Raw genomic sequence first — 27,820 nt, forward strand, 5'->3', positions numbered from 1 at the left:
CTGCATTCCAGATTTGTCTTAACCAGTGACAATTAATGAAAACATCTGTCCAGTTCCCTCTTTAAAGATCTTCAGAGGAGGAATTCTGGGCATGTGAAGAATCAAGTTGACAGTGCAGACCTCCATCTATAGCACAGCAAGGTCTGGGCGGGGGCATGGCAGGGAGCTTAGTTCTGGCTTCCTGCTAAGAAATCAGTAGACGGCATTTACTCTTCGTTTTGTGGTGGTTTTCCACAAAATTTATAAGAAAGCAAAAGGAAGTTTCTAAACTACTGCCAGATGGCAAGTACGTGGAGCTCTGAAGCAAGGCTAAAACCCAATCAAAAAAAGAAAAAACACATTTAGGACAAGACAGTTGGGCCTTTTTTGAGAATACCTGAAATTGAAGCATTTGCAAAACTTGTGTGAAGACATAGGCAGAGTGTTTATACAAAATAATTTCTTGAGTGGAGATTTAGGAATCAAAGTCAAACATGAGTGACAAAGATGACCTCAAAATGGTCTCCTAATTTCTGCCTATTCTCTGTTCTTGTTAGCTGTATTTCTTTCCTGTTCAGGCTATTTTTGAAGAGCTGGCTTCCTTTTCCCCACCTTTGGTACAGATCAACTGTTGCTGTACCCCCTGCCCTACCCCAGGACGAATGGTGGCTTTTCAAAATGTCCGTTGTAGGAAAACAAAACCTGTATATATTAAGGTCTTGTTTCATCTGTGATATGGTGTCTTTTCCATTCTCACTGAAGCTGCCCTGAATTAGCTTTACTGACTTTTTCAAAAAACGCCTAACAGTTCTACCTACCCGTAATCACTCCTTGCTCTGGTACTTTCTGTATGAACCAGGAACATTTTCAAAACAAAACAGACTCCTGGTATTTTCGAGATTGTCCTGCTACATAGCAGTGGTGTTTATCAACATTTCCCATTCTGTTGATTTCATGCTCATACATTAATAAGGCACTTTCAAATCACAAAAGCTTAATTTCTTGAGAATCGTATCTTGTTCAGTATTCCTGTCTCATAAAGTCAGCCTCTATAGAAGGCACATTCTCAAGTACAGGAATACATTTTATACTCAACCAGACAGCAAGCAAGAGAAGGTGTCAGGTAAGTTCCTTGGTTCCTCTGCTGTGACTTGGATGGTTTAATAAGATTTGGGTTGACATCTCCACGATTGCTTGAGTAACAACAATGCTGTCATTTGTATCCTGACCAGAGCCTTGCGCTTAAAGTTGATTTTCTAGTTGAACTGATAGATCTGTTTGTCGCTTCTTACCCAGTCCCTCTTCTTACTATCTCTGCACATTTACAGAATTTAAATGGCGTGGCCTGTGAGCATGAAACAGAAAGCCAGTGGACCACAAGGGGACTGAACCCCTGACACTGGGCTCATTAGCTCCATTCTTAAACTAGGACAGCCAAACAGCCAGTTAGTGATTCACTTGGCAGCAGTGGCCAGACTCGTGCTGATCTAGTCCAGAACAGGAAAGTATGTCAGAAGCAGAGGGCAGCTATCAAGAGCCAAGACCCCCTATACCCATTAGGCCAGTGATTTTTAGCATCACACTGTTTCACACTGAACTTCAGAATCACCAACAATCTTTTAATAATGCGGCTTTTACCCTCCCAACAGAAGAGGAAAATATTTGCCACTTATATTATTTTTTAATGTTTGAGAAAACTTGAACATTTTTTCAACTTTAATCATACTGTGTTCTGCAGCTAAATTTTTGGTTCAGCTTTGGGTTGAGATTCATCCATGTTGTGTTTTGGAATTTATCCCCTGTTTTGATTCCATTTTATGACTGTATTGTAAATCATTCTACTCTGATTATTCTATATTCGATTATTTCCAGTTTTTTGTTATTATAAGTAGTTCTGCTATGCATATTCTTGTGCAGGTCTCCTGTTCTGCACATGCAAGAGTTGCTCCAGGGTATATACATACCTAGGAGTAGAACTGCAGGATTGTAGGATATATCACCAATTTTACCAGATGATGTCCAAATGTCCACTTTCCTCAGTGTCACATATATATGCTGTCTTCTGTCACCTTTTAAGAATTTTACAGTTTTTCCTGTCACATTTAAGTCTGAAATTCATTTGGAATTGATGTGGACTACTACACACATGTATGAAGGCACTGGTCCAAATTCCTTTGTTTCCTAAAGATAATCACCAGCACCATTCATTGGGAAGTCCGTCTGTTTCGTGATCTGCAAGGCTGGCTCTCAGAAATCGAGGGTCCATATGTGTGCATGTTTGTTTCTCAAGTCTCTGTTTGGACTTTGGTTAATTTTACTTACCCCAGTGCCAAAATTACCCTTTGGGTACAGTGTGATATGACTTCTTGCCATCTGGTGAGGTTACTCCCCCCACCTGTTGGTCTTTAGGGAGTGTTTTCCAAATGTTCTTTCAAAGAGTTAGCTGAATTTATAATTAGGCCAGGAAGATCAAAACAAAGTTTAGATATTTTGATCAGTAAACCTGAAAGTAAATGTGTTTTACCTGAATTTTATTTGGTCATAAAAATAAAACAAAATTTAGATTTGAGATGAGAATTTGTGCTCATAAAAAGCATTTTTATTGTGCAGTATCTGCAAACCATATTAATACAGGTATGTCAAACTTGTTTGGATTGGTTGTGCTGTTTGTATCACAAATTTAATTAACATTGGCCTTGGACCACTTCCCTGAGCAGTAATACAGATAATGCCTGGCCAATGAAGCCACATGAGACTCTAACTAGATTTCATGAAATAAAGGGTCTCAAATTATTTTAAGTGCTTATAATTTTTAGTAATATGCAGGCCTATGCACAAATACCAAAAGGGAAACTCAACTAAGAGTGCATGTGTGCTGGTGTTTACTAAGGGAATAGAGAATTTTAATGTACACATTCAGCCTGGGAAACTTTGTATTGTTTATTAAATAAACCAGAGAAAGCAAGAGAGGAATCAGCACAGTGGGAAATAAGGTCAGCAGATAAGGCTTTTTTTTGCTACTCTGTTTCCTGTTCTGGGTGGCTCTGCAGTCCACTCTGAGAATTTCATTCCTTTTACCCAGATTGAAAATTTCCCATTTCCTGTCGCTCTCTACCACCTCCCCCATTCTTGAGCTGCCAAACCAAAGCAGTTCAAACAGATAAAGACACAGCTAATTTGTTGAAGAGCACAGAGCTTTCGGTAAACAGCTTCTTCCTGGATATTACTGTGTAGAGATGACCCGACCCTTATCAGCAGATTTAAGAATTGACCAAGTTATTATCGTACCATATCTGATGGGTCTGCTCAGCAGGGCAACTCCTCCTTGCCTTCTTCACAACAAAAAGAAGGAATGACTACAATAGCTGCAAAAATGCTTTATTGGGGGGTGGCAGGATTTTTTTGAATCCGTCTACATGTTTGGAATAAAGCAGAGCAGATGATAGCTGGGTAGGGTTATGCACGTAGGAAAGGCTCCTGTGAGTATCAGTGACGGTTCTGGCACAAAGAGCTGAATTCAGAAAGCCCTGTTCTCTTATGAATTATCAAATTGGTGAAGATGTTGCCATGTTTTAAGTGATTAGTCTAAAACTAGCTGCAGACCCCGTCAAACTTGACTATATTGACTATACAGGGTAGAAACAGTTATGAAAGGAATAGGATAGGAAAGTGTCTTAGGGGATCAAAGAAGTTTTGAGTTTAAAAACCTAGCATTTCACTGGGAAATCACTATGCTCAATGTAGGTGGAGTATTGGGTACTTAAACATTTTCAATTCTGTGGTATTTTTTTCCGGATAAATTACAGTCAGAAACCGAGGTTGGTCTGATCCTACCACATAACTAACTGGTAACTAATTAAAAGCACTTGAGTAACACTTTTTTTTGAAGTACAGTTGACAGTGTTACATTAGCTTCAGGTGTACAACAGAGTGATTTGGCCAAGTCTTACATTCTTGCCATCCTCACCACAAGCGCAGCTGCCATCTGCCCCCTCACAGCACTATTACAACCCCTGTGCTGCACCCTTTGCCCCCAAGATTCATCCTGTAACTGGAGGCCTGGATCTCCCACTCCCCTTCATCCATCCCTTTATCCTCCTCTCCTCTGGCAACCATCAGTTTGTTCTCTGTACTTAAGGGTCTGTTTCTGCTTGTTTATTCATTTCCTTTGTTTTTTTAGATTCCACATGTGAGTCATATGATACTTGTCTTTCTCAGGCTGATTTATTTCACTTAGCATAATATCCTCTAGGTCTGTCCATGCTGTTGCAAATGGTAAGATGTGTCATCCTTTTTTGTGGCTCACTGAATAACTCCATTGTGTGTATGTGTATACACACCACATCTTTATCCATTTGTCTATTGATGGGTACTTTGGTTGCTTCTGTATCTTGGCTGTTGTAAATAATGCTGCAATAAACATAAGGGTGGATATATCTTTTTAGAATTAATGTTTTTGTTTTCTTTGGGTAAATACCCAGTAGTGGATTTACTGGATCATATGGGATTTCTATTTAAAAAATTCTTAAGGACCCTCCAGTTTGCATTCCCACTAACAGTGCATGAGGATTCCTTTCTCTCCAAATCCTCTTCAACACTTGTTTCTTGAGTTTTTGAGTCTAACCACTCTGACAGGTGTGAGATGACATCTCATAGTGGTTCTGGTTTGCAAAGACTTTTAACATAAAAAGGAACAAAAACTATGGTGTACAGAACACAAAAAGTAAAATCTGCCACCTGTTGCTTTTCGGCTTGTATAAGAGCAGAGGGTCAAGAACAGCAAGTGGCTTTTCTTCTACAAAGTTTGTGTCTCTAGGGGATGGATATGTTAACTAACTAGATGGTAGAAATCCTTTCATATTATATGCATTTACCAAATCACCATGATGTACACTTTATTTTTTTTTTAAGATTTATTTAAGAGAGAGAGAGAGAGAGCATGAGCAAGAGGAGGAGAGGGAGAAGGAGAAAGAATCTCAAGCAGATTAGCAGATTCCCTGCTGAACACAGAGCCCAACACAGAACTTGATCTCTTGACCCTGAGATCACAATCTGAACAGAAATTAAGAATAAAACGCTTAACTAACTGCACCACTCAGGTGCCCCTACACTTTAAGTATCTTACAATTTTTTTCAGTTATGCCTTGATAAAGCTGAAAAAGAAAATAAGTTCATGTCTCTAGGTCCCTGACCTTTGATGTTCAAGGTTGTGTAAAAAATAATTTGTACCAAGTTAAAATTACTGATTAACTATAGCATCAGCAGGTCTCTAACTTGCTGATTTAAGATAAAGAATTGGAAGAGAGCTTGGTTGGTCTCCTGTCCCCAGTGCTTTCATGTTCATGTGAAACTGAGAGTGTAAACCTGAAACTGTGTCTCTCAAGGCCCTGGCCAGGGTTCTTTTCATGGACTGATGTCTCTGTATAGAGACCACTACCAATGGGGTTCCTCAAGATTCATGCAGGGTTTGTTTTTAACACTACTGGTACAGAGAAGGAAATCTGGGTTCCACTTCTAGTCTGCCTTGGTACTAATTAGTTATAGCCATGTTGCTTTGAACAGGTCACTTGGCTGGAGTCTCGTCTAGAAAATGAGGATGGATTGTCTAAGTCTTTAGATCTTGTACATGAACGCACTCAGCATGTCTCTTAAAGCATAGCTGGTGTGCATGTCTGTTTCCTCTATATTAAACTATGCTGAGGTTGTAAAAATTCTAAGTTGTCCTAATTCCTTGATTTCTAAAATAGCCATTATTATATTCAATGAACATATACGTGTTAACTGATCCTAAGTAGAAACTATGAGGCTCTGGGATGCCTGGGAGGCTCAGGTGGTTAAGCATCTGCCTTTGGCTCAAGGCGTGATCCTGGGATCGAGTCCCAACACATCAGGCTCCTTGCATGGAGCCTGCTTCTCCCTCTGCCTGTGTGTCTCTGCCTCTCTCTCTCTCTGTGTCTCTCATGAATAAATAAAATCTTAAAAAAAAAAAAAAAAACAACTATGAGGCTCAGATCCAGTCCTCAAGGGAGTAATGAATTATTATAAGCAATAATCATAATAAGGATGATTGCTCCTAAGTTCCAAAAAGGACCAAATTTAGTGGCTGTTCACCGGAGTAAGAAAATTTGGGGCTGTGAGGAAGCTTGGAAGTATTCATGGAAGAACTCTTGAGGTCTAAAAACTTTTTTAAAGATTTGACGGGGCGGCAGGGGTGAAGAGCATAAGCAGGAGGGAAGGGAGGGGGCAGAGGGAGAAGCAGACTCCTCACTGAGCAGGAAGCCTTATGTGAGGCTCAATCCCAGGACCCTGGAATTATGACCTAAACTGAAGGCCGACACTCAACCAACTGAGCCACCCAGGTGCCCCTCTTTCTAAAATTCCTAAAATGCTAGAAAAATGGGATTTGGTACATGTGGGAGACTGGAAGAAAGTCTGCAAAATGACATGGCGATGAGCAAGTGCAAATGGTCTTGGAGAATGTGGGCTGGGATACAGAGCATAGAAGCCCTCTTAGCTCCTGACTGGAGTCATCAGAGCTGACATACAGCCAGTGCTATGCTGGGGCTAAATTAGTATCGAGATTGTTAGGATGGCGGGGGGGGGGCAAACTCAGAGAAATCAGTACAGAGGCTGTGAAACACTAAGGCACTCAGGTAAGCCTTCATCTCAATATATTTTAGGGCTTTTAACCAAGTTAGTGACCTGCATTTCAGGTGAGGAAAGGGAATATATTATTTAGGTTTTTTGAAGTGGGAAGGAGCCCTTATATTTTGGAGTGAGGTTTGTAGGACCAGACAGAGTATAAAAAGTCATGGAAAATGTGATACGCGCTTTGCTTTAGAGGCTGTGGCATTGTGGTGGGCACAAGAAAAGGACAGTGACAGGTGTCAGTGACATCAATGACAAAAGTTTGCCTGAGGGAAAAAGCAACGAAGACTTGGCCTGATGAAAAGCAAGAGCTAAGGGAGAAAATCCAGAGCTGAAGTTTTGTAGCCAAGTGAGGATCCAATAGCTCTTAACAACAGGCAGTAAATTCACACATGTGAGTTGAGGTTTTTTAGACCAGGAGTCATTCATTTTGAGTTTAAAACGAATTCTTCCCAAGTCAACAATGTCCTTTCATCTGTCATACTGTTTAGATTCCTAATATTCATGCAGTTCATTTTTAAGTAGTAGAAAAAAGTGAAGTGGTGGAAGAACCTATCCTAGAGATGGAGTATATTCCTGTCTGCTGACATTCTGGTACCAGCAAGCTGTCCTCACAACACAACACGTTTCCAAAGGCAAAAGTTCATTTCTTCAGTTTTAATTCTATGTAAACAGTAAAGACAAGAAGTACAAAAAGAAACAAATAAAATATCTTGCTTTTATTTAAAATAAAATGCATTTATACAGTTTTTAAACCATGGATTATTGGACAATACTGGTAATCCACCCCTCCTGGCACCCTTTTGGGTTGTGTGAGCTAGGAATTTTCCAACTAGCACCAATGCGGACTGTAACAGCACAGCGGACGAGAACATGGCCAGTCCAGGCATTAGAGTTAAGGACGCTGTGGCGAATTATGACTATAATGAAGTCATTCTTAATTTAGCAGGTATGAGATCTGCACATTAATTATATTTTTAAAGCATTTAATTAATGCAAAGATGCTACATCTAAGCCATTTGCTAGCTGTGAGTTTTTTTAAAAAAAACTGTACAATTTTATAAAATTTGTGTTTGTACATTAGTTACACAAAATGCATACTTCATAGACCTTTACTTCATATTGTAATGCAAAAGTTGCATATTTTAGGCAGACAGTGAATATGCTGGTGAATACTAAAAATGTTGTAATACAATAGGGTGTAAAAATAAAAACAGAAGACAGTATACATACATGCTTATTCAAAGACAAAAATAAACCAAGCCAAACGGACTGATAGCATTTTCCTTCAAGGTCAAACAATGACATTATTAAGTATCAGGGACCTTTCACAGGCCTGATTTACTTGGGGGTGGGAATGGGGGGATGGAGAATCAATGGCTACCAGAAGTAGGTATTTTTAAAACACAAGATCAAATTAAACATACATTAAAACACATGCATTAAACATGATAAATAGACTTCATATAGTTTAAGCCCTGGATAGCTTTAAAGTAGATGGCTTGACTTTCTTGGTTTGGCTAGATTAAATCAGTGATGTTTTGTTCCCGACTTGCCCCCTACTTTAGTTTTCAATTCATGTCCCTAAGGAATGTGTGCCATATTTGAGTCCATATATTATATCACGAGAGCAGATTAACAGTCGTGCTTGTTAGTGCACTTACTAACTGGTCTGGTAAGGCAAAAAAGTTTTCATGATAAAATGATAAATTTCAAGCTTACTTTATTAAGCAGCATATAACAAACAACAGCTTTCAAAGTTAAATATTGTTATGGCCATGGAATTTCATCACACAGTGTCTCTATTCACACCCAACCACTGGTAAGTTTGTAGAACATCTCTTCATCTAAACTCTCATTTTGGTCTTTTGCACGTGTTGAGAGAAATATGTAGCCACCAATGAATTCATGAACCACTTTGCAATCTACTTCCGTACAAATGAAGGACAATCGTACTTCATCTGCAAACTCTACCGTGACCTAGAATGAAGACCAAGAACTGTCAGTCCCTGGAAAACTCTGTGTGGCTGGGACCAGCGAAGCTTCCATGCTATTTAACGTCTCCCCTCTCACAAAATATTTGTTGAGCCTTGTTTTTTTTTTTTAATCCTAAAGAGTAAGTTTATTAACCCCTCCCCCACACCTTTTTAGTTTTCATGTTCTGAAAAGGAAGACTGAATGCAAGGGGTTTAGGTCATTCTGTTCCCAATGGTCTCTGGTTAGTCTAGTTATGAGAAGGTCTCTCTTCAAGGCCTGGGAGAAAACTTACTTCTTGCATTTAATTTAATATTTGCTCTAGATATTTAACCTTTAGGTATCATGTGTGGATACAGTAGCCCTCCCCTACCTTATCCATGGGAAATATATTTCAAGATCCCCAATGGATGCCTGAAACCACGGATAGTATATATGGTTCTTGTCCCTTCACACATATACCTGTGATAAAGTTTATCAATTAGATACTTTATTATTTGTTATTGTAAGAGATTAATAACTAATAGAATTACAACAATATATAATCAAAGTTACGTGAATAGTCTCTCTCTCAACATATTTTACTGTACTGTACTCATCCTTGTGATAATGAGAAATGATAAAATGCCCACGTGATGGATGAAGGTGAAGGACGCAGGCACTGTGACATAGTGTTAGGCTACTACAGACCTTCTAGCAATATGTCAGGAGGAGGATGGGTTATCTGCATCTCGACCATGGTTATCCACAGATAAGAAGGGATACTAGTATATTTCAGAAATAGGAGATTCTGTGCAGTAATAGGAACTGATACAATAATCCTAATGATCCTACAATAACACATGGCTTATCAGTAAAAGATGGTTTATTTTAAATGATTTTCATTGTACTCCAAGGCTAGGGGCAGCATGATATACAGTAGTAGCTGTGCCAGGTTTTAGACCTCTGAGCATCAGTCTAAATCCTGATTCTGTTAACTAAGTGTGCAGTCATGGCAATCATGGCCATTAAGCCATTAACTTTGAGTGTCCTCATTTGTAAAGTAGGGACAATCCAACCACCTCACAAGGCCGTGGTAAGATTAGAAATAAGGTACAAATGTAAAAACATCTAGCATCATGACTGGCACAGAGTAGGAATTCAATAAACAGTAGCTGCTACTGACAGGGATGTACCACTACAGGAAAACCACCCTCTAAGCAGATCATTATGTTCTTAGAATTCTAATAATTGGGACAGTTATGAAATGGCAAGTTAAGTGGGAAATAACCAACCATGTTTTATACTTTAAAAGGTAATGGTACAAATAATCTACAGAATTTAATAGCCTTTTAATTCTTAATTTACTAATTCTTAGTAGAAGGGCTCTACATGCACTCAGGTAACACTGTTCAAGCTTACCATTTTTATTTCCCAGTTTACATTCCACTGTTTCATGTTACTGAAGCGCCATGTTTTAATTGCATCTCCTGTGCTGGCATCCATCCTAATCAGTCTGTTGTATGCAATTCCAATAAGTTCTTCTTTTTTTCCTCCCTGAAACCTATAGTATTAAAAACATAAAGTTTAAAAACAAGTGGGGGATGGGAGGACATGTTGCTTTGTTTTTAAGATGAGCTTTTTAACTCTTACAAAGGATATTTTCATATAAGTAAAAAGAGAAATCATTTTGAATTTTTAATGCAAAAATTACAAGTATAGAAAATAGGTTTCAATATTCTTGACATTTTACTGTAAAATTGCTAATGGATCTCAGTAGGTACTTTAAATGTTTAATTGAAGTAGATTACATAAAAAGGCACTAATTAAGATTTATACATAAATGTTTAGGAGAACCACTGACCTTGCAATAAAGTGTGTGATGCCAAATTCTGGTAATGACTGCCAAGCTTGAATAAATCTCATCTTGGCCTCAATTAGACTCATCTGAGCTACATTCTGATGGGCCTCCAAGATTCTTGCTGTTATCTAAACATGATTAAACACCACCTTTACCATCGAGACAATATTCTTTCATGGGAGGATCATGACAAAAAGTAAAAAACTGAATCACGTGCCCCACCCCACAATCACATATTTTAAGAACTAGAATTAGGAAATCTCTGCAGCTACTTTTGGAAATTTTAGTATAATGATGACTCTTCAAAATAAACCTTGATAGATTTCTTCTTAATTTAGTTTCCATATATCCAGAAACAAAAGGTACTATTAGAGGAGTATGTAACTGCCACTCTTGAGGTATATTCCAAGTACACACATATATGTCGCTGCTTCTATAAAAGGCATGTTCTAATCCTATGAATAATGAAGTTTTAAACTTAGCACCAAGACACAGTATCAGAATGAGTACCTGGAATATAAACTTCTAGCAGGAATATTTATTAGCACCTTTAAAGTACTTGAAACCAGCATAATAATTAAAAATTTTTTCTAAATGAATCATTAGAAAAGTTAACTTTTAATTTAAATTACACTCACTTTGGGATGACTACTGCCAAAAAGAGTGGAAGGAAATTAATCCATAAAAAGGGATTGTGGCTAAGGCTTTAAATATTTTATGTATTTTTTTCTTTTCTTTTTTTGGTAAATATGGAGAACTTACCAAATCTCTTATATAGCCTGGCTGTAGATGGCAATGCGAAGAAAGAAAAAGGAAGCAGAAAGAAAAAAAAAGGCAATCAGAAAAAATGGCAATGAAGCAAAGAAAAAGTTGCGGTAACCTGCAAACCAAAATTCCAGCCAAAAACCATGCAAAAAAAATTACTTTAGGTGGAAACCAAGCAAAGTAAATGCAAGCATGAAAATGAAAACAAGGAAGCAGCGATTATTTTCCATTTAGAACACTGAGAAACACTTCCACATTATTTTAAACTGATAAGTGTTACTAAAATTATGGGTAAATTATTTGTAGGGAAAAAAAAGAGCAAATACCCTTTTCCCTGTTCATTTACCAGTTCTTACTCGTTAGGCAGAACTAATGCTTTTAGTAGCAAAATCAAAATTAATATTCAAAAACCTTTAATGTTTTCAGATTGAGTCTGATACTATGACCCATGCATCACTGTTCAGAAATAAGTTGAAGGTATTCAGTGACCATACGGTTTATTTGCACAAGAAAAGCAAACCCCTCAAATTACCATCTGTTTTTTGCATCCTTTTTCCTGGAAGGGAAAATGAAGAGATACTATATACTACACTAGGAACAATGGCTATAAATAGATTATCTAGTTCAATGTATATTCACATGGATAAAACAGAGACAACTCTTTTCTTTAAAATGTAAAAATTCAGCTTGGGAATCATAGTCATATAAAGATACATACAGTGAGTTTAAATAATTAATAAATAGTTGCAGGGATTTAAAGTAGATTAAATATAACACAATCTTTATTGATGGGCCCTGGTAGGAATAGAGGAGCTCATGGCCCAAACCTCTTTCTACTGGATTCCTGAATCCCACTGTATTGTATAGTTTAACAATTACTAAGCACTATATCCAACGACTGGTGCAGTGCTGGACACACAACAGCAACGAACTCTGCCTGTCAGCACTTCTTAGCTGACAGTAGGAATTGTCAGGGCAATACATGGTCTCTACTTTCTGGGAACAACCAATATAAATCTAGTCAGAGAAAAGAGCATTAAAAAAGAATGTGCATTTGATAAGATGCCAGCATGGAAGAAAAGGCTAGAAGAATCCTTAACCACGGACCACACACATGCTGCCATCCTGCGAGTTAAAGACAGTCAGATAGTCACTGTTTTTGTCCTCCAGAGAATTTTCACTATGACAAGCTAGCTGAGAAATCAGGGATAGAGAACTATCTTTTTAAAGTGAAAACTATCGTTTAAAAGGCTTCTGAGGAAACAATCCAGTACCTTTGACAACTACACCAACAGTTGGCAATCTTCAGTAACACTTTAGTATTTTTCTTTCCTGACAGCAGATAGTGTAAATGATATGCTTGCTAAGGTTTGAAATTGTTCCTTGTCTTTGAAGGCAAATGAATCCACTTTCAGAAATAAGGTTTTTTTTTAAATGAGTAATTTTTAAATGAAATAACTAAGAATAAAAAAAAAATTAGTACTTGATTCACTTTCCCTTTTTAACTTACAATCTACATTCCACAAAGCTCCCCAGGGCAGCATTTCCTCCATTCCTTACTACTCCCACATCATAGGACTGTGGGATAAACAATTTCCATGTAGCTTACACAACCTCTGAAACTTAAAGACAAATACTTGGTGATTAAAACTTCTGAACATTTCTAGCTAAGTGATTTCAGACCCATTTGATAAACATTATATTTAAAGTTAAGAATTAGTAAATGTTCTGGGTATTTCATTGGTGCCTTCAGTAATGTTTTAAAATTATTCTTTAACAGAAATAAAAATGAAACTAGATAGAAATGAAATATTTATTTGAAAGGTCTTCTTCACCGCCCCACCTCAGACTGAAGCCTTTGCCTTTTATGGCATGATGTTTGGTGTAGCAAATACTGGGGGCTATCCCAAGTGAAATTCCCCTGCAAAGAACCTTTTATGTTGTACCGAAGAACCATTTTCCTAAATAGCAATCCTTTTATGGTATTAATTTCCAGGAAAGGAATTCTAAACAGAGTGAACAAAAGCAGCGAATTTCAATGAAAATTTACCAAACTTTGTCACATGTGCAAATCTTGGTTTAGGTTTTTTTTTTTACTGTTAAGAAAAGATAAACTATTTCTACCCTTGTAAAGTTTATTTCCAAGGCTGGAAAGTCCATTTTGACAGCAAGAAGAGTTGTTATAGACTTTGTTGAGAAATGCTGGCTGCGCTTTATACTACACTTAATTATATAAGGAATAAAACCCAAAGCATCCTCACCATATTCAATTCCCTGAAAGAACACACCCTGTTCACAGGATGATTTCCTTAGGTTTTGAGTAAATATGCTCCCAACTATCTTACCTCATTATCTGTCCTATTAAATGAAAAATATTTTTTAATGACTAATTTAAATGGACTGAAGGTTACTTACATCCTATTTTATGCTCTGATCACTGGATATGAAATTAAGACCATCACTAACACTAAAAAGTTTTAAGAGGGGAACTGAATTTAAAGTGTATGTACAAAATCATAAAACCGGAAGAAAACAGATGAAGTAAAATGAATCAAATACCTGCTTGTTCTTGTATTTTTTTAGATAGCGAGGGGACACCAAACATTCAGGATTTATATCAGTTGTTATCTGTTCTGGTATTAACTGAGGATCTGGGTTTAAATGCTGCATCTTCAGAAAGGAAAGAATATTTTGAACTTCCAAGTTATAAGAACTGTCTGCCATGGTCTTGCCTTTGGAGGCTAATCTGCAGGCTGCCATCCAGTGTGCATACTGTTTTTCCTGTTGAAAAGAAATATTGAAATATGATATGTATCACATATCCTTTGGGTTTAAAAATCTAAGGATGACTGGTCAACTCTAAGTAATCAAAGAAAATTAAGGTTTATACTTTTAATTGGAAAACTTACATTGTCACAACGAAGCCAGATTTCATTCATGCCTTCTGCAACTGGAATCAGGAGTTTAATGTTGAATTTTTGCCCTGAAATGTTTACATCTGGGGTCACTTCACATCCTAGAATTTAAAAAAAACGTGAAAATGGTCAAATTTACTTTTAAGAAATCTCAAGCCAAAAAAGGCAGCCCTCATTTTATGGTATCTTAACATGCTGAATTTTGCTGTTTTGGAATCTATTAATTGAGAAGGAAATTTTTACCACCCAATAATTTTGTTTGAGGCAGAGCACAGAGACACATCTAATACAGTTTGTGGCCCTCAGAAAACCTGATTAAAAAGAGAAGGGTCCTATTGAAAGGATATTACCAAAAAATACCACATGGCAAGTTTGATGCTGTGTTTTTTTTTAAAAAAAAAAAGATTTTAAAAAAAATTTTAAGATTTTTATTTATTTGACAGAGAGAGTGTGTGCCAGAGAGCACAAGCAGGGGAATAGGAAAAGGGGAGAAACAGGCTCCCTGCTTAGCGGGAGCCTGAGGTGGAAATCGATCCCTGGATCCTGGGATCATGACCTGAGCTGAAGGTAGATGCTTAACCAACTGGACCACCCAGGTGCCCTAGATTTATGTGAGAGGGGTAGGGTGGGGTGAGAGAGAGCCTGACCCCACAACCCTGAGATCATGACCCAAGATGAAACCAAAAGTCAGATGGATGTTCAACCTACTGAGCCACCCAAGTGCCCTGATACTGTGTGAAAAGTAAAATAAAGATTGTTAAGCCTCCATAGCATTTATAGTTGCATTGGAGGTGGATAGTGGCCTTGGAGAACAGATTCAGCAGATTTCAGTAGCCCTTTGAGGATCTGAGCCAAAGTACCATGACTGAGAAGTAAATAGGAAACAAAAAATAAATAAATAAATAAATAGGAAACAAAAATAGCTTTCTGATGAACCTCGCCTGTAACAAGGAAGGAGGAAAGAGGGCAGTTACAGCAGAGAGAGGTATAAGATAAAGGAGAAAGGGACTTTGTGGTTTAAGATAGGAGAGACTCCAGGAAGTTAAATGCTGATGGAAACATCACACTAGAAATAGGAAGAAAGAAATCTAGTGTCCGGGAGATAAAGAGGGTCTCTGATGGAGCGAGGCTCCTGGGATGGCAGAAAACTCAGCCCAGTTGGATAGGAGAGCCTTAAGAGAAGAGGTGCCTCCTTCCACTGTGTGGAAGTTGAGGGAAGCTAGCTTTCTCAGCTGTCGTGGCAGAGAAGCTATGTGACCTCCCTTCTAATGGCTTTCTAAGAAAAAAGAAATGAAGTTGTCCCCTGAGATTGAATGGCATCAGAGGCCTGAGAAGATCTGAAATATTGTTGAGAATGTCTAAAAAAACACAGAAGTACTGCAAGTGTTGAGGCCCAGGTTGAAGTTGGAGATCCATGAATTTCTAGTGAAACCTATCCACTCGGTTTTGTGATTTTTCCCCCCCTTCCCTCCTTTGAGTGCTCAGCAGCCTAATGTAAGCAAGTAAAAGACAGGTGGTTGGAGTGAGCCCTGGTTAAGGTTTTGGTAAATGTATATAATGGAAAAGACAGTGAATCTAGGGAATTGAAGGTTAATACCTGGTAAATGGTGTGCAGGCTGGACTCCGGAAAAGGAAGAGGTGAAAATATGTTACTAATGGGGAGAAAGTTGAGGGGTTGTAGGGAGAGAGTCCCTCAGATAGTCTGAAGAGAGGAATGAAGCTTGTGTTGCTGTTAAATTTGCATTTAACATTTCAGAGGAACAGTAATTGGGTTACACTGAAGTGTAGCATGTTGCCATGGAAGTAGGCAGCCAAGATGGCATGCAGTGATTGTTGTCTGAGATGTAGCCTAATAAGTGCCTCTGCGCCTACACCAACACCTGACTTCCCACTCACTTTGCATTTCCAAGCTTTTTGGGTTTTTTGGCATTTTACTCTTTTTTTTCTTTTTTAAAGTTTATTTATTTAAGCAATTTCCACATTCAGCATGGGGCTCAAACTCACGACCCTAACTAAGATCAAGAGTCACAGATTCCTCTAATTGAGTCAGCCAGGCACCACAGTACTTTACTTTTAAAGGTCTAATTATTATGGGGTTGTATCCTTTAAGTCCATTTGGATGATTAATGAAGTGTGTAAAAGATCACATATCTTCAGACATCTCTGTTTTAACTTTGCAGGTTAAATGAATTGCCACACAACTTCCTGATAGTTTGTAATACTTGAAGAGAAAGTTAAATGCTGTTGCTAATATTTTTAAAAGAAAGCAAAAAGGGAGAGAAAGTCCACCAAATTCATGATAGGAGTTGCATCTGGAGAGAAGAAGATCTCCCATTTATCATTTAAAATGTTTCTTTAATATAATACTTCAGTTTTAACATTTGTCCTATTTGTGTGGTGGGTATGTAGAGGTCTATCTTTTTCCTTATACAATACACTCCACTATCCACTTCCAATGCGGCTATAAATGCTATGGAGGCTTAACAATCTTTATTTTACTTTTCTGTGGCATTTGATGCTATTGACTACTGTCTTTTTAAAACAACTGTTACTTTAGTTCCCACCATACCTCATTTCCATGGTCTTCATAAGCATTTGTGTTTCCCTTGCAAGCTCCTCTTCCTCTAATCTGTCCTATACCGCAAACATAGGTGTTCTGTAGGGTTCTGTTCTTAGCTTTTTCATAGTACAGACAACCATTCTAAGGCTGCAGTAAGCATTAATCCTAAAACTAATACCATTAGTATCTTCAGTGCAGCTTTCCAGCTATCCAGTGGCCTACAGGTTATCTCCAAAAGATATTCCACAGGTACCAAAATTAAACTCATCATCTTTCCACCCAAACTCAGGTCGTCTATATTCTCAACCCTTTTCACTCAACTGCGCAAGCCAGAAATAAATTCCTCCCCATCAGCCTCTCCCAAGTCTGTCACCCAGGGTGCTGCTGAGGGTTCCTTAGGGTTCTCTGAGTTGGCACCCTCTTCCCCATTTATACTCATCACCTTAATCTGCATCAGTCACTGCTTTAAAATTACTCCTCTATACTATAGCCAATATAAATAGGATGAATCCCATCATTTTCATGTTAGTGACTTTTCAGTGGCATTTCACTGCTGCCAGTTTAAAAAACAATCTCCTTAACGTTTTTATCCTCTTAATTCCTGCCAATTTCTTCTGCTATTATCACTCATTTTAGTAGAAATCAGATTCGGCAACCACTAAAGTATTCATCCTCCCCCTTGGACTCTACGTTCAAGCAGCACAAAACACCCCCTTGGTTGTTGATGCTTTCTCCATACATTTCTGCACAACAGTCTCTGCCTGCCTGGCTTTTACTAATTCACTTTCCCTTCGTGAAACTCTAACTCTGGCATTATTTCCCCCACAAAGTCTATCCTGATTCTCTCCATTGTCACTGAACACTGATACCTTGTCCCTTTGCTCCCCCTTAGACCTGTTACTTTTTTTTCCTAAGATTTTATTTATTTATTCATGAGAGACGCAGAGAGAGAGACAGAGACAGAGATACAGGCAGAGGGAGAAGCAGGCTCCCCTCAGGGAGCCTGATGCAGGACTTGATCCCAGTCCCCGGGATCATGTCCTGAGCCAAAGGCAGATGCTCAACTGCTGAGCCACCCAAGCTCCTGACCTGTTACTTTTTAAAGTACTGTTGTCCAAATTGTAACTGTTTATCTTCCCTACATGCTCTAAACTCCTAGAGGAGTGGTACTGTCATCTGTTCTTGCTCACGTCTCTAGTATCTAGGACAGTTTTCAGTACAGGAATTCAATCAGTATTTACTAAACTAAATTTTTTATAACTTTATATTTTAGATGTCCAAAGGCCTTGGAGAGCATCTAGTCCAACACACTTATTTCTTAGAAAAAGATACTGAGGTCCAAAGAAGCTATTTTTCTAAAATCATAGGGCTTGTTTAATAGCAGAGCAGAATCTAGGCCATTTGATTTTAAGACTGGTGTTATCTTCATTAGTGTGATGTGCTGGAAAAGTGCTCTTTTGGGAGAACCTGGTAGAGGCAGCATGTGTAAGCCATTCTCCATACCAGGACTTGACTTCACACAGGGAGAAGGTTAAGGATGTAACAGGGACAAAGACGACAGGGGCCAGAACACAGATCTAGTCTACAGACAGAGAGGAGATCATCTGGAATGGTCCTGGGCAGCTTAGGAGTGAAGCAACAACAGAGCTGCAATAGAGTCTAAGAGTAACAAATAATGATGGAGACCCAAAAGTCAAACCCATGGGTCTTATGAGAGAAAGGCAGGAGCCTAATTAAAACTTTGAGGAAAATTACAGAATTCTAACACATGGGCATAGCAGTCTTCTACCCAGGACAGAGACTTCCCATTTTTTAAAACAACAGTTCAGAGGACTACTGGGCAGAACACAGGGTAGAGATTTGAATTATTTTTGTTGAAATATACTAAAAATATCCTAATGTACTATGCAGAATGGAAAATTAAGACTATAGATCAAGGAAAGCACCTCTGTATTTTAAGCAATTAAATGAAATTATTTTGGGAAACGTTTTTGTGAATGAATCAGGGGCCCCCTTCTTGGGTACTTTTGTCCAAATATGGATATTTTTAGTTAGAAAGACTTACTGCTTTAACATATAATCATAAATGTACATGCAAAATGTAGCCCAAAGGAGAAATGGGCCGGGCCGATAGGAATTAACTCCCTGAATACAGCCCTCAAAACTGGCCTGCTAAAGAAGTGCAATCTTTGCTACCCTAGAGAGGCTGGAAACAGGAGGCTGCCCCTGCAGCTCCACAGCCCAGAAGCACCTTGCTCCTTTCTCAATTCTGTCTCTCCAGCCCCTTAACATAATTGGAAATTCAAGTTTCACATGAATGTATCTGATTGGAATCAAAATCTCACTGGAAATGAGTCCAGAAAATGTATTTTAGTTTTCTGGCCTTTGCTGTAAAGAGTGTGGAACAGTGAGATGCCAAACTACTGCATCCTCCCCCGGACACACTCGTGCCAAAGGTGTGGTGAGTGCAGTTCTTATGTCAAGTGAGCCAGGTAGCCAGGTACTTTTTAGTGAATATGTCCACAAGTGAAGGGCTCATCAACGATCTGCAAGACCCTGCAGAAAAATCATGGCAGGAGGCAGCAAGATGTTCTCCAGCGGCAGAAGAACCAGTCCAACCTGGGTAGGAAATTCGCCTTCTACCTGAACCACTACATCAATCAGGTAAGGGAGGTGAAGAAGCAGTATGAAGAACTAAAGAAGTCACCCAAATAGCAAATAAAGTTGGGGGGGGGGGGGGGAGGGACGACGACCAAAGCCAGTAGCTCTGAGCTCCCAGCCGGTGTTAGTCCAGACCACAGGAAGCAAGCCTGCTAAAATGGAGTAGAAACATGTCCAATAACATGTGCCTCAAATACCAGATCCTAGTGATAGCACTAGATTTGAAGAGACAAGAGGAAACCAATGAGATTCCGGTTGTCAGCTAGGAGGAGCCTCAGAGCAGTATCCTGGGGCTTTCCCAGAGGCGAGACTGAGAGCTGAGTGTTGAACAAAAATGTGCAGGGAAGAGTTATGGGGTAGGGGAAAAACTTGGCCAAACCCCATAGATGCCTGCTACCCCACTGTTGAGCCAAAAATGAGGCTAGGGAACCTGAAGGGGACAAGCTTGTCATCAGTAAAGAAAGAGGAGTACAATGCTGATGAGGAAGGGAGAAGTCAGCAAAAACAGAGGACTACAACATGGATGAGAATGAAGAAAACCTGAATGCTGAAATGCTGAAGATGAGAAAAGAGGTACCATAAATTTACCTGACAAGAAAAGTGGAATCACTTCAAATGAGGACTGCACAAAGAGTTTACAACAAAATATTCATGTGAAATTGAATACCCAAAATTGTGACAAAAACTACTTATAAAAAGAAGAAGAAGAAGAAGAAAAGAAGAATCTAGACCTAAAATAGAACCTAAAGAAGCAATGAATCTGCTAAAAAAACTACCCTGGCCCACCACAGTGAAGTTTATCAATGATCAGCCAACAGAAATTACTCCATCAACACTGCTCATTCCAAGGCTTTCCTTACCTCTCAGGTTCATCTGATGAGCTGGTGTGCCACTGGATTCTTCTTTGCTCTTATAGCAAGAAATAGATGTATCTTTAAAGGTGCACCAATATTGCTTGTAACCTTTTAGAGTTAGCTTTTTTGGCCTACATGTCAAATAGAATTAACAGAAAAATAACTTTTGAAATAACTTTATCAATAGGATTAGCAGCCAAGTTTCACAACAGCGAAAGTCTAAGGCCAAGTTTTACACATGCTGAGCTCCGTTCCCTTGGGCCAGCATGTTATATTCAATGTTGCTGTTAATGGATTTGCGCCTTCTCGAACAATCTACTCAGGAATACCTCACAAAGAATGAATGGGCAGGGGAGAAAGACAGAAGGACCAGAATTCGAGTATTTCTGTTAGTGTTGGCATCTCTATCACTAGCAGGTCACATGGAAAGGACAAGAAAAGGTGAAGTAAATGTCACCAATGGGAAGGCTCCTAGGTCCTGTAATCCACCAGTAGGTTCTTGGGTGTGTGCAGGGCTGCCTCTGGGGCCTCTCTGGACAGGCAGGTGTACCTAGCATAACTAAAGTGAGGAAAATACTTGTCTCTCTCAGGGTGTATCTGGTGTTTCAACTTGCCACACCAAAGCCAAACACAAAGAAAACAGAATAGTCACGATGGAGTATGGATAAGGAAGGATGTGTAACGGGAGAATGGGGTAGGGAGCAGCATCTGAAATCATGCCCTGATCTCAGAAACTGTTCTCTATGGTGAGCTATTCTATGTTTAGCTACAGTAAAGGGTTTATTCCATAATGGCTTTACATCTTATATTCCATATCACATCCTGTCCTCTTTACCCTCTCTGCTTTAATGCCCAACTCTCTTGATTCTGTGGACTGTGCCTAGATTGATAAAAGTCTAGATAAGATACACTCATAAAATGTTCCATGATCAAATGAATAAAATGCAATAGAATCCGGGGCTTTGAACAAGGAAATAACCACTGGCAATAATGGTTCATTATGTCCTGCTTTCACCCAGAGGGGATGCTTTGTACTGAAATGCCACTGTATGTCTCAGAATCTACACAATGCAATCTAGGCTATACTGTCTTTGTTTTTCCCTTTTAAGAAAAATGTTTATTAGAAAAAAACAAGTTCATGAGTACTACAGTTTTAATTTGGTAAAGATAGTTATTTTCTCTCATAATTTAGTGTTTCTCTAACTGATAAATGCTTGTAGAGATGCATTGCTAATCTTACAGTAAATTTCAACAATGTGAACATTACTATAAAATTAATATTTATCATTCATTAATATTTGGAATCCCTCCCCTTTTTGTACTTACTTAAAAACTTTAATATAGTCAGCAAGTTCAGGAATAGAAGTGATGTCACCCTAAGGAAAGAAATCATTTTTTCCTGATTTTTCTTGAAATTTGAAGCTCTAATATATAGTATCTGATTATCAAGTATGAGCTTATTCAATAAACAAAATTACATAAAATACAGATTATGAAGGTTTTTTTTAATGAAGGTTTTAAAGGTAGAATCATTATATGGTTATACGTACGGTCATTTTCAAATGACATAAAAAGCTAATAAAAATTTTGATCAAAATAGCAGTTCATATAACCTTTAAGAACATATTATTGATTCTAATTCAGCTAGAACTGTTTGTATCTGCATATGAAATTATGCAAAATCATAACAGCCCTAAGTGTTTCTTCTGTAATAACTAATTTCTAAGTTTTATTTTTATTTTTTTAAAGATTTATTTATTTATTTATTTATTTATTTATTTATTTATTAATGATAGACATAGAGAGAGAGAGAGAGGCAGAGACACAGGAGGAGGGAGAAGCAGGCTCCATGCCAGGAGCCCGACGTGGACTCGATCCCGGGACTCCAGGATTGCGCCCCGGGCCAGAGGCAGGCGCTAAACTGCTGAGCCACCCAGGGATCTCCTAATTTCTAAGTTTTAAAACCAAACTTAGTATTTAAAATTTTTCCCAAGATATATTTTTTTCCTTTTGTAGCTCACTACAAATGTGCAGCTCACTAATGGATTTTACCATGACTTGAGACTACCTTTCACTCTGCAAAAATGTCTTCCCACTGCTTATGACAGAATGGGCAGATATCACAAGATTTATCTTTGCTGTACTAGAAGCACTGCAGACTAGAACAATATTAATTTTATAATTTTCCATAAAGTTTCTGAAAAGCCAACACCTGTATTCTGTAAAGCTTGAAATATTTCTCTATATCCACCCAATACTTATAAGAACCTAAATCCACAAAAAGATAAGCATCAATTCAAACTATACTAGCAGGAAAAAGATTCACCCTACCAAAATTGTTGATGTTTTTCCCCCTTCCAAAGTGATCTCCAGGTCTGAAAGGGCAGCATCAACTTCGTCCACTTCTTTGTCACTGTTGTTCAAATGATTCTCTGATGTCATGATTGACAGCTTATTGATGTGATACTGAAAACAGAAATGATATTTATTTAAGTGACTATTCTAAATTTAGTAACATTTTAAAATGAGATTACTGCCTGCATCTATATTCAACGCTTTTCATCACTTAACTTGAAAAGAGAAGTGTCCAAGAACTGGAATGATAAGAAAATAAATAGCACCTGAAATCAGTGTCCGAAATATCCTAATACTTATCCAAAAGGTGTTTGGACATGTAAAACCAAGAAACCAAGTGGGGGGTGGGGGGCAGAGACACAGGTGGAAGGAGAAGCAGGCTCCATGCCGGGAGCCTGATGCAGGACTCAATCCTGGGTCTCCAAGATCAGGCCCTGGGCCAAAGGCTACGCTAAACTGCTGAGCCACCAGGGCTGCCCCTGAGCAGAGATTTTTTTATGTGTTTTTTTCCCTCACTGCAGTATTCCCTGTGTCTAAAACAGGTCCTGAACCCAATGAACACTGAATGAATTAACAGAATAGGAATAAGGTCTTGTGTAAAGATGGATAACATTGATTACCTTATATTACTACTGTTACCCAGCGGAGGAAAATTAGTTATCAGTATTAGGCTGAAATCTAAAGCTCTACTCTCCCCAACCCCACTCCTCAACTCAATTCAATACTGAAAATAAAATCAGAGGAAGGTGTTTATATTCTCAGTTACAAAAGAATGATAAGATTAGGACGCCTGGGTGGCTCAGCAGTTAAACATCTGCCTTCGGCTCAGGTCATGATCCTGGAGTCCTGAGATCGAGTCCCACATCAGGCTCCCTCCATGGAGCCTGCTTCTCCTGCCTATGTCTCTGCCTCTCTCTATGTCCTTATGAATAAATGCCAAAAATCTTTTTTTTAAAAAAGGAATGATAAGATTAGGGGTTTTGGGTAGTTCAACTTGGGTGGCTCAGTGGGGAGTTTGCTTCTCCCTTTCCAAACTCTGCCTCTCCTCCTGCTATGCACTCTCTCTCTCAAATGAACAAAATAAATAAGATTGATTACATTTATATGTGGATATACACACATAAGTATATATTTGGGTATATACATAATGAGTAGTAATACTCCTCTATGTAGATAGAAAAATCTCTGCTTTTGAGTAACTAGTCATGATTTTAAATATGCTTAGGTAAGTAAGTCACTTATTACAGATCTATTAGATCTTGATGGAATGATAAGCAGAATTTTTAAATCACTTAATCAGTTACCTTTCAAAGCATTTAGTAGCAATCCAAATTTCTGAAGCATTCATTCACTGAATACAATTTATTCATAGGAAACAGTGAACTAATTTGAGGCCAGTTGTCAGTTTTCCTCTATATTTTAAGATTTAGTGAATTGGTAATTAATAGTCTCTGGCTGTACCTTCGGTTATGCTAAAATGAGATCCTTACAGTGACAGAAATTTCCATGTTCACGAATCATGGAGAATGAAGTAGGTAGAGGCCCTTGGGCAGTTGCCTCAAATGGCAGAGTAACATTAGGAATCATGAAGAGAGTTGGTGAAAAATACAGATTCTTAAGAGAGATGGTGAAAAATAGATTCTTAGATTCACCCCCCGAGATTTTGATTCAGCAGATCTGGGGGGTCCAGTCCAGAATCTGTATTTTTATTAAGTGACTCAGGTGGCTGTGATGCAAAAAGTCCTTAGCAGTTATCCAGGAGGAGTAACTGGGTGGCACTCTCAGTTAAGTGTCTGCCTTTGCCTCAGGTCATGATCCTGGGCTCCTGGGATCAAGCCCTGCCATTGGGCTCCCTGCTTAGCAGGGAATCTGCTTCTCCCTCCGCCTCTCCCCCTGCTTGTGCTTGCTCAAGCATGCGTGCTGTCTCTCAAATAAATAAATAAAATCTTAAAAAAAAAAAAAAAAAAGTTATCCTGAAGAAACCCTGGCTATGAATGGGACTGGTCATAAAATCCAGCTTTGCTTTCAGAGGTGCATGGGGTATCTATTAAATGTTATAATACAGACTTGAACGTAACTGCTTCAAAACAGTGTTACTAACCTATTTCTTTATTTACACCTTCTTAGTTTATTTTTTTAAAGATTTTATTTATTTATTTTTGAGAGAGAAGTATGAGCAGGGGCAGAGAGGGAGAAGCAGACTCCCTGCTGAGCGGGGAGCCCAAGGCAGGGTTTGATCCCAGGATCCAGGGATCATGACCTGAAGGCAGAAGCTTAACCGACTGACACACTCAGGTGCCCTACACACCTTACCTTAAATTACTTGTTTCTTTATACTATGTAGATTCATGAAACACAAGGAAACAGAAGCCCCAAGGAGAAAATAATTCAGAGTGTACGGTATGTCGGAGATAAAAATACTAGACATTTCCTTGCCGTTTTTTCAAAGTTTCCCCCTTCTGGTACTGGATGGGTTCCTAGAGCCTTTGGGACAGTCTCTGGGAAGGCTTCTAAGAATTCAGGGGGTTTTTGGTCCAGAGTTCTCTCATTAAATCTAGATTCTTTTTTTTTTTTCATTTATTTTTTATTGGTGTTCAATTTACTAACATACAGAATAACCCCCAGTGCCCGTCACCCATTCACTCCCACCCCCCGCCCTCCTCCCCTTCTACCACCCCTAGTTCGTTTCCCAGAGTTAGCATGCACATGAGAAAATGCTCTGCATCACTTGCCATCAGGGAAATACAAATCAAAACCACAATGAGATACCACCTCACACCAGTGAGAATGGGGCAAATTAACAAGGCAGGAAACAACAAATGTTGGAGAGGATGCGGAGAAAAGGGAACCCTCTTACACTGTGAACTGGTGCAGCCACTCTAAATCTAGATTCTAAAATGGTCCCCGAGACCTATGCTTTGGGACATTCCGTTTCCACAGATTAAAATTCATGATTTCTGAGGCATTTTCTACTGCACTAAAATGGAACATCTGCTGTACAGTGGGTGAGGGAAAGCTACAAAATAATCCCATTTCTGTGAAAATACAACTGTGTGTACATTTTGACTCTTGGACAACATGGGGGGAGGGGCGTTGATTCTCCTAAAACTTTACTGATAGTCTACTCTTGACTAGAAACCTTACTGATAATATAAGCAATCAATTAACACATATTCTGGGGACACCTGAGTGGCCCAGTGGTTGGGCATCTGCCTTCGGCTCCGGGTGTGATCCTGGGGTCCCAGGATCGGGTTCTGCATTGGGTTCCCTGCATGGAGCCTGCTTCATTTACTGGACTATATTTACTTGAGAAAACCTGCATGTAAGTGGACCCATACAGTTCAAACCCATGTTCAAGGGTCAGCTATATTCTCACTCACCAAATTTTTTTGAGCACCTATGTGCCAGGCACATTCGTATCTGTTGGTATTTTTTAAGTGCATTACTTTTATAATAAAAAGATAAATACTATGTAAAAAATCTGAGTTTCACACACACACACACATATAGATGTCACACATGTCATATATGTTTCACACACACACATATATATGTGAAACTCATATGTATGAGTGTATGTGTATACATATATACACATTTTTTTTTAAGATTTATTTATTCATGAGATACAGAGAGAGGCAGAGACACAGGCAGAGGGAGAAGCAGGCTCTTCACAGGGAGCCCAATGTGGAACTCAAACCCTGGACCAGGGATCACATCATGTCCTCAGCTGAAGGCGGATGCTCAACCACTGAGCCACCTAGGTGTTCCCCCGACATATATTTTATATGTATTATTCTGTCATTGGCAAAACCTTCACTAGAAAATTATAAGCCCATATTCTAAGTGAGAAAGATGTAGGCAGAAAGCCATAAACCAAGTGAGGTACTCTGAGTAAAATTACACCAGAACTTTTTTTTTAAAGATCTTATTTATTTATTCATGAGACACACAGATTGAGAGAGGCAGAAACACAGGCAGAGGGTAAAGCAGGCTCTACGCAGGGAGCCCAACGTGGGACTCAAACCCGGTACTCCGGGATCATGCCCTGGGCCGAAGGCAGGTGCTAAACCGCTGAGCCACCCAGGCGACCCTACTCCAGAATTTAATTCAAGAAATTCTTCAGATAGTCTGAATTATCTAGAAACACAACAGAAGACCCTTAACTAGTTGATTAAGCAAGTCTATCTAAACTAACTCATCTATCATGAAAGATTTTCCTTGTGTAAGCTTTGTTTCAATTCCTTTCCTTCATCATATAACAGAAGAAAGGGGCTTCTCTTCCATCACAAAGGACAATTTTAGGAGTCTTAAACAGAAAACCTTCCTGGATGCATAAAAGCATTTAGAAGATTAAGAGCATTTTTATTTGTGTTCTAAAGAGAAGAAAATAAAATCATAAGGAAAGCTTTTTTTCTTTTTTTAAAGATTTTTATTTTATTTAAGAGAAAGAACATATAAACTGGGCAGAGGAAAAAGCAGGCTCCCCGCAGAGCTGGGAGCCCAATGTAGGGCTCAATCCCAGGACTCTGGGATCATAAGCCAAAGGCAGCCACTTAACCAACTGAGCCACCCAGGCACCCTGATCTTTTTTTTTTTAAGATTTTTATTACCTAAGAGAGAGCACGCGCGCAAGAATGAGTGGAGGTAGGGGCAGATGGAGAGGGAGAAGAGGGACAGAGAGACAGCGGGAGAAGGAGAAGCAGGCTCCCCACTGAGCCGGGAGCCCCACACATGGGGGACCCATCCCAGGACCCTACAATCATGACATGAAGCAGAAGGCAGATGCTTAACCGACTGAGCCACCCAGACACCCCCACAGTGAAAGCTTTTCATAACTAAATGTCACCTCTGCCTCCTGTACTTAAAGAACACCAATTTTGTTAGAACTTTACACAAAACCAGAATTCAGAATTCTACCATAATCTGAGAGCATTCACCAAAGCCTCACTCAATCTAAAATGTAAGAATGACTTAATCTAGTGGTCAACTGCATGCAGCTCAGTGTCTCTCTCTCTCTCTCTCTTTTTTTTATTTATGATAGTCATACAGAGAGAGAGAGAGAGAGAGGCAGAGACATAGGCAGAGGGAGAAGCAGGCTCCATGCACCGGAAGCCTGACGTGGGATTCGATCCCAGGTCTCCAGGATCGCGCCCTGGGCCAAAGGCAGGCGCCAAACCGCTGCGCCACCCAGGGATCCCCTCAGTGTCTCTTAAATGCGGATTTGTGGATGCCACCCTATGTTATTTTATTAGAGGACAGCAGTAGT

At 39.0% G+C, this 27,820-nt stretch overlaps 1 protein-coding gene across 8 annotated transcripts in view; it reads right to left on the reverse strand.

Annotated features, from left to right (window-relative positions):
• Positions 1 to 7,325: 7,325 nt before the first annotated feature.
• The window catches only part of FERMT2 (FERM domain containing kindlin 2), an 80,504-nt gene continuing 60,009 nt past the window's right edge, over positions 7,326 to 27,820 (reverse strand). For 4 of the 8 annotated variants that reach the window (XM_049113174.1, XM_049113173.1, XM_025443632.3 and 1 more), the window contains 10 exons: positions 22,528 to 22,662; positions 21,523 to 21,572; positions 20,203 to 20,327; positions 14,116 to 14,222; positions 13,766 to 13,987; positions 11,739 to 11,762; positions 11,204 to 11,224; positions 10,445 to 10,569; positions 10,003 to 10,144; positions 7,326 to 8,607 (listed from right to left, as the gene is read on the reverse strand). In XM_049113174.1, coding sequence (XP_048969131.1) covers positions 8,434 to 8,607; positions 10,003 to 10,144; positions 10,445 to 10,569; positions 11,204 to 11,224; positions 11,739 to 11,762; positions 13,766 to 13,987; positions 14,116 to 14,222; positions 20,203 to 20,327; positions 21,523 to 21,572; positions 22,528 to 22,662 — 1,125 coding nt within the window. In that variant the 3' untranslated portion in view covers positions 7,326 to 8,433. The remainder of the gene's footprint in view (positions 8,608 to 10,002; positions 10,145 to 10,444; positions 10,570 to 11,203; positions 11,225 to 11,738; positions 11,763 to 13,765; positions 13,988 to 14,115; positions 14,223 to 20,202; positions 20,328 to 21,522; positions 21,573 to 22,527; positions 22,663 to 27,820) is intronic. The other 4 variants (XM_025443628.2, XM_025443631.3, XM_025443634.3 and 1 more) reach the window with 2 other exon arrangements.

Source organism: Canis lupus, chromosome 8 (assembly GCF_003254725.2).
Source record: "Canis lupus dingo isolate Sandy chromosome 8, ASM325472v2, whole genome shotgun sequence".
In the NCBI taxonomy this organism is placed as follows: Eukaryota; Metazoa; Chordata; class Mammalia; order Carnivora; family Canidae; genus Canis; species Canis lupus.